Here is a 7,090-nt window from a genome sequence, read left to right as displayed (position 1 = left end):
ACCTCATCAGACTAGTCCACAATATTAGCAAATATGAATTGCCACCTCAAATGCCTGCAGAGATCCCTACAGTACTGAAAGAACAGAGCAAAGTTTACCTACCAGAAGCACAGTATACAGATGAGCTTTAGTCTAGAATTCTAATGATTATCTACCTTTCATCCAAGGCAACAGCTTACGAGAACAAACAGTAAGCTTGTAAACACTGTGAGCATTAACCACATGGAAGATAACTGCAGTATGATTTACCTCCTAACCCTCTCTCACTATGCAAAAAAAACCCAAAACCACTTCCAGACCTAGTCATATAAGGCACTACTATGCTATAGCTGAATATTCAAAGATGCTGCACATTCTACACTCCTAAACCTCACATATATAAATGGATGCTCTATCTACACAGCAGCTTTTAATCCTTTTGAGATGACTATGTTCTCCTAAGAACATATGGGGAGATTAACTTCTCATGCTAGGTTCGAGTTAGGCTACATGAATCATAGAATCATTCAGGACTGCCAAGTCTACCACTAAACTATCTATGAACGTGTGGTATTTGAATTTGGATGAAAAGACTTACCTGCACCTTGCAATGATCTGAGAGCCACTAGTCATTTCTCCATTTCCCCAGGGACAGGCAGCTTACATTAAAAAAATTCTTAGATTTAATTCAGTAATCACTCATTTAACAGCAACTTGACAAAGCTTTTAACAAGCTCACCCGTGTTCTTCTGAAGTACAGCTTACACTTGTTGAATGATCAGATCTATTATTTAATATTCTGAATAAAGCTTGAGATGCTATCACCTCCGCTACCAGATTAGCATATAGTAAGTAACACAAGCATGTTGCTGTAAGCATAGACAACACCGTAAATGCGTATAGATTGTTAAGACAGTGAGAAGCAAAGCTTGATAACTGCAGATATTTTCTTAATAGAAATGCTTTTATCCTACTGCTACTGAAAGAATTTGAGAGAGAATGCAAGGCTGACTTAACAAAATTAGGAAGCTGGAAGTTCTCCCTTTTAATTACCTGATGCCAAGAATGCAGTAACTAAGAGTGTAATATCAATGTGCCACAATTCCAGACCACCTAAAAAATGTGGATCACCTGAAGAAGTTGTTAGCTTAGTTCAAATGAAACACTGGTCAGATCCAAGTGGAAATATTTCACCATGGTGATCAAAATTTATCATGTAACTGAAAACTGATGCAAAGTGAATTCTCCTATCATTGTGAATTTGTGTTTAGCTCCTTCTAGCAAAAGGCGCCAGAACACCTTATGTGCCAACCAGCCTGAAAGAAAAACTGCAGAAACAGCTCTGGGTAAGTTTGAAACGCAAGTGAAGGAACAAGGCCAGCAGTCCAGCCTTTCAAATGTAATCTGTGTATCCTTTGATTTTTCAAGGATATGCCACATTAACAGACAAGTAACATGCCCATATATATTAATAAATAAAATGTTTGACTTGAAGTAATTATTTGAAGGGTTCTATGTGATATGTCATTACCAGGAGAAATCCATGGTGACTGAATGACAAGATGCTGTCTTCCAGATACCCTAGTGAGAAAGATAATAAATGCAGGCAACAGGTTGACAGTTAAAGTTGTTATCTTTAATGAAATGACTTCGGAAATAGCATCAATTTCCATGATACCAACATTTTGGGAGTCCCATAAAATGCAGAGTTACATTCCAATGCCAGTATTACAGGCAGATCTCCTTTCACATGGCAAATAGGATCAAGAAAGCAACCATCAGACAGAAGAGACCCATAGCTTCAGACAGGGCGAATCCCAGGATAGCATATGAGAACAGCTGCTGCTTCAGAGAAGGATTTCTAAAAGAAAGCGAAGGTGTTAAGTCCTTTTTATCTTTACAATTAAGATATTTTTCATACAGTTTAATGCATCTGACAGATTCAGAATCTCATACTTGCTTGCCACATATTCCACAACAGGAAAATCCCATAAATCTAAGCAGGAGTAATTTTTAGCAAGGATCTTACTGAAGACAAATGAGTTGGCAATTAAGACTAGATTCAGGTTATGCAGACTTTATATGGCTGTTCCAAGTAAGCAGAGTTTTTGTTGATTACATTCCTATATGCTTTTGAATTTGACTTCTCCACATCCTCCCACGCAGGAACTCTCAGCACTATGCTTTGTAAATTTATTTCACATCTGTGACATAAGAACTATATTCCAAGGAAGTTTGTGTGTAGCATTTTAAGTAAGTCTAACACAAATACAGGAACTGAAACCATGTAGACAAAAAAAAACCCCAAACCAAGCTATACAGCAGTTTGCCTCAAAAATGCAATTAATTATCCCTCCAAGTGTGTGGAAGAGTAGAAAAACTTCAATATGAAGTAATATTCTACAACCTCTTATTGACATGTTCATGCCAAATTAAGGAGACATTAGTTTTTTACTGAAAATACTTGTATTTCTTCAAAGTGGAAGGTGAACTTCCTTGTCTTCAGTAGGGCTTAAAAATCTTTATTAAGAAATAAGACATTAAATTTTGGCTGGTTGAAAGAGCAAAGAATACGAAACAGTCTGTTAAAAGCCTTTTGTCAGTATCAAGTCTGCTCTTCCATGACACCACGTGAACTATTTCTACTATACAAACACTGTAAACTTATCTGGAAGAAGCTCATCCCTACTATAAAATTCCCAACCCCTTCAGATTTCATTCTATAAAATAGCTACACAGTCTGAGATACAAAGCTGATTGTGTTAGAAAAATGAGTTAAGCACCAATTTCTAGGCAACAATCCTGACTACAAAGTCTAAAGCATACGAACTCACACTGCTTATTACCAGTTTTCATGCAGTCTCTTTAGGACTTCTCCCCTCACATGGGAAAAAAAGAAAATCCAGGCTAGATTTTTAGTTCAGTTTTGGAACTGAATGCTGAAACACTGGACTTTGGTGATCAGAACATCAACAAAGTCTAATAATCTCACTTTTTTCATGTCTCTTCTCTAGGTAGGAGTGCACAAAATTCAGAATTTAACAACGGAGCCATCCCAATGAATGAATACAGTTTTATATTATTCTATTTAGCCATGTTTATCACTAACAGGAATTATTAACAGAACTTATTTTAGTGCCATCATCCTTATTACCACTTGGCTTATCTGGGGAGTGCTGTCTCAACATATAGCTGCATGCAATTCAAGAGCTTTGTAGGACAGAGATTGATTACCTGGCATAACCAATGATAAGACTACCGAAGACTGTTCCAATACCAGCACCAGAACCAGCCACACCTACTGTGGCAGCACCAGCACCAATAAATTTGGCAGCAGTGTCAATGTCCCTGCTGATAGCACTAGTCTGGAATTCTCTAAGTGCTAGTCGGGAGACAGTATTTTGGGCCCCATTAAGTGTTGAGTTGCCCTAAGAAAACAAAACATGAAAAAGATTATATTCAGACAAAGACCATCATCTATGATCACTTTAATAGTGTTATTTTGCAGTTTCAGAAGTTGTATTAGATCCAATGTCTAGCTGCTCTTCCAAGTTATGAGACTATACTAAGAGTTAAAAAAACTTCAGTATTACCTGTTCCACATGAAATCAATCAAATTTAAATATGAAAGACTTTTCAGGGGAAACAGCAGGACAGCAACAGGTATTATGAGGTGTTTGACTTAAAGCAAGTTTCATACTATAGTTATTTGAGTTAGTACAAGCAAACTCTAGGTTGAGGACATTTAGGCTCACCAGGTAATTTAGGAAGATACAGAATTTTGTTTATAAGGTACCTCTCCATTCTTGACCTCTGGCCTAGACAACACAGATGCCGAAATTGGTCTGTACAAGATTCTTGATCCAGCACGGATCTGCAAGGGGAGGGAAAAAAGCTATTAAAACCCCACATTTGATCACAGCTGTTTCAGTACAATAGCCTGTAAGATTCTAAGGCTATTAGCTACTAAGCCATTTGTCTTACTTGAAAAACAGCAATCTTTGCATATCTGGATATACAATAAAAGCTACAGAAGTGAACACAACCATGAAACCTGATAGTACTGTTCTCAGGAGACATTATTGTGAATAGTTATATCATTGAATGAACCTGTACATGCTTTATACTGAGAGAAAGCGTAGCAAAACAGCGACAAAAAAAGCTAGGCAAACCAGCAGGCAGCAATACACATTTTGAAATAAAAACCCAAAAGCCATCAAAATTAATTCCAAAATTGTCCAAATGCACAGACATAACATAGGCTTTTAAATCGTCAGGCATAAATGAATGAACCCTCTTTCACAAGCGGCCTGCATATGTCCTTGGGCTTCCAGCAGGCTAAGGTCATATCGGCTCGTGCACTGAGCTCTTCCTGCAGGGTGAACCTGTACCTGAACATTGCAAAACGAGACGTTCTGCAGGCTAGCGAGGGCGTTTTCAAGCAGGCCAGCCCCTTGTCTTTGCAAGGGCAAAATATCCTGGCCTTGCATAGGAGAAGCAACAGGCTAGAGTTTGACCTACACCAAGGTGCAGAGCGCACCAGGCCCAAGAGCTTTTCGATGCGCTGTCCTCCCTCTTCACCGCCCGTGCGGGAAGGCCCCTCACCTTGGCAAAGGACTCTGGCGCACACGAAGGAAGCGGGAAGGAGAACCCGGGCCCACCGCAGCCCCCTTCACCCTTTCGCACTCGGCCGGGTAGCCCGACGTACTAACTCGTCCCAGGGGCCTACCAAGGGGCTCAGGGACCCGATCGACAACCGGGCGCCTCGCGACCGCCGCCTCCCGGGACACGGCATTCGAAGCGGCCCCGGCGCCCCCCGCGGGCCTGGGCGCCCCCACTCACCAGGGAGGGCGAGGCGGCGAGCTTGGCGCAAGCGAACATCTTAGGGGGCGGCGTCCCGGGGCCCACAATCTGGTGTCTCTGCAGAGAAAAGGGAGAGGGTGAGGAAACCGCGGCGACAGACAGAAGAAGCGATGATCGCGGATTCCGCGACACCGCCACTCACCCGCTCCGGCTGCCGCACCTCAGATCCGACAGACTGGGACTCCTGTGCGCAGGCGCGGCGGGGCCGGCGGCAAGCGCCCGGATGCAGAGCGGCGGAAGAAGGCGGACCGCCCCGCCAAGGTCACTTTGTATCCGCTCTATTGGCGGCGGCGGGGGGCGCATAGCTCTCGGCATCTCACCCTGGCGCAGCCGCAGTCGCGCTGTGCCCGGCTCGCCACAGGGGCGCAGTTGGGGCGGTGACGTGTCTGGTGCGGCTTTCAATGAGAGCGGGGCACGTTAGGCTAGACCCAGCATCCGCGCTTGGGATGGCGCGGGCTGGAGTCCTGGGGCCCGCGTCAGTGCAGTAGCGCAGTGAGGGAGCTTCTCCTCCGTGCTGTGGAGGAAGCGCGTTAACGGGAAGAGATTTAAAGCACTGCGGCGTGTTCCACTGAGGGGAAGGAGGTGTGAGGGTACTGCGGAGCCTAACTGGCTGGTGAAGAGCAGAGCAACCCCCCCCCCGGCCAGCCGTGTCACGGCGTGGCAGCGCCTGTCGGGGTGCGGGACGCTCACGGGCTGCAGGAACGAACCGGAACGCCTCAGGTCCCAGTGTGTCAATAGTCGCAGGCAGAAAAATAGTCCGAGTCTGGGAACACCTGGAGTGTTCAAAACATCCCCACTATTGAATCGGTTTTGTATGATGAACAGGTTCACATGCAAGTAATGAAGAAATCCTTTTTAGTCAAGCTTAATCACAGGGTTATCATTGCTGAGCTGAGATTACCACTTTAATCACTCACGTCTTCTTCATTATTTTTCACTTGACATTGGTGATCATTGTTTAATGGTCATTTACCACTGTTAGTAATATTAGTGTCAACTAGGAAAAAACGTATAAAAATCCATGTTTTGGGTAAAATTCTGGGAAACATATATTTAAATTGTTACAGAACTTGTATTTGATGCAATCTGTGCCATAAAAACAAGCTCTGAAATAGTCTCTGTGCTACAACCTGTCTCCAAAGGGACAAGTAAAAGGATATGTGCATTATATTTAGGGACAGGAACGTAGCACGGTCTCCTAGGAATCTGCTCCTGGCCTCTTCCAAACTTATGTGGAGTACTGGTGTTGCTGTTACCGACTGAACCACAGGTGCCACACAGCTGAGACATACTCCGTAACAGCAACTTGAACGCCCACCAACAAACACGATCTATGGACACTTTCAGCAGCTGCATACTAATGTTAACAACAATGTTGCTTTTAAAACCCACAGAACTGTGCCTTCTGATACTTTGGTACAGCAGAGCTGTGCTCAGTTGAAGGTCCAAAGGTCAGAGACAACAGTACAGTTTGAATTTCCCAGCTTTCTGCTCCCTGCCTCAAGCCCAACAGCAAGCTTGGGTTGGTCAGGGTGTGCATCCAGAGTCTTAGTAATAGGGCAGCACAAAGGGAGTGTGTAAAGGTCACCAAAGAGGTTGTAAGTTGCCTGTTTTTTTCCTTTTTTCTTTTCATGTCTTCCACTGTTCTCGGGGAACTGAGGTGAATGGGCAGATCTGTAGTACCTGCCGAGTGGTTCTTCCATAGACAAACACTGAGAAATAAGTATCAATGTCAAAACCCTTTAATGGTTAGGCAGAACTTTTCACTTAAAAAATATCATTTCAATTTATCTGCTATTGTGGTAACAAATATTTTCAGCACCATGAAAGTAAACAAAACAAAACAAAACAGAACGAAACATAAAGCAGATGTGGGTGCTGTGCTAGAGGAATGGCTTAAATGTTGCTGTGCTCTAACATACAAAGTACATCGTTTACCCCTAGGAAGTGTAGCAGTGAGCAGGCTCTTTGCAACAAAGAAACTCACTTGTTCATGGGAGGAAGCATAGGGGTTGGAGATGTGCTTTCTTCTTGGGAAGGTTAAGTGTTCTTGACCACCAGGCATCAGACAGATCCTCCCAAAGCTCTCACGAATGGAGAAGAAAGAGGACATTACGCTCCTGTAGTACCCACAGTGCCAAATCACATGGATTCAAACAAGTGTTAAATGGAAACCCTCTTCTCTCATGAAGAAAGTGCCCTCTTCTGTCATGATTCCCACCCAGGAATGTTTTGCAAAAAAATACAT

At 43.3% G+C, this 7,090-nt stretch overlaps 1 protein-coding gene across 1 annotated transcript; it reads right to left on the bottom strand.

Moving 5' to 3' along the window:
- Positions 1 to 1,593: 1,593 nt before the first annotated feature.
- Positions 1,594 to 5,118, bottom strand: ATP5MC3 (ATP synthase membrane subunit c locus 3). Its single transcript, XM_061380058.1, has 5 exons — positions 4,985 to 5,118; positions 4,822 to 4,899; positions 3,776 to 3,853; positions 3,214 to 3,407; positions 1,594 to 1,840 (listed from the first exon to the last, which is right to left on the bottom strand). Exons 2-5 carry the CDS (start codon positions 4,858 to 4,860, stop codon positions 1,726 to 1,728), a joined length of 426 nt encoding a protein of 141 aa, XP_061236042.1. The 5' UTR covers positions 4,861 to 4,899; positions 4,985 to 5,118; the 3' UTR covers positions 1,594 to 1,725.
- Between the last annotated feature and the right edge of the window lie 1,972 nt (positions 5,119 to 7,090).

Source organism: Neopsephotus bourkii, unplaced genomic scaffold, assembly GCF_033783945.1.
Source record: "Neopsephotus bourkii isolate Nb327-2 ecotype Australia unplaced genomic scaffold, CSIRO-AGI_Nbou_v1 NB_196, whole genome shotgun sequence".
NCBI lineage: Eukaryota > Metazoa > Chordata > Aves > Psittaciformes > Psittacidae > Neopsephotus > Neopsephotus bourkii.
The sequence above is the reverse complement of the archived record's forward strand: the minus strand, read 5'-3'. Positions and strand labels throughout refer to the sequence as shown.

What these genes read in the sequence shown, in the direction of transcription:
- ATP5MC3 (XM_061380058.1), bottom strand. Translation starts at nt 4,860, where the DNA reads ATGTTCGCTTGCGCCAAGCTCGCCGCCTCGCCCTCCCTG. An exon ending in TCGCCGCCTCGCCCTCCCTG is followed by an intron (nt 3,854 to 4,821) that starts GTGAGTGGGGGC and finishes CTCCCCTTGCAG; the next exon opens with ATCCGTGCTGGATCAAGAAT. An exon ending in CTTATCATTGGTTATGCCAG is followed by an intron (nt 1,841 to 3,213) that starts GTAATCAATCTC and finishes GCTTTCTTTTAG; the next exon opens with AAATCCTTCTCTGAAGCAGC.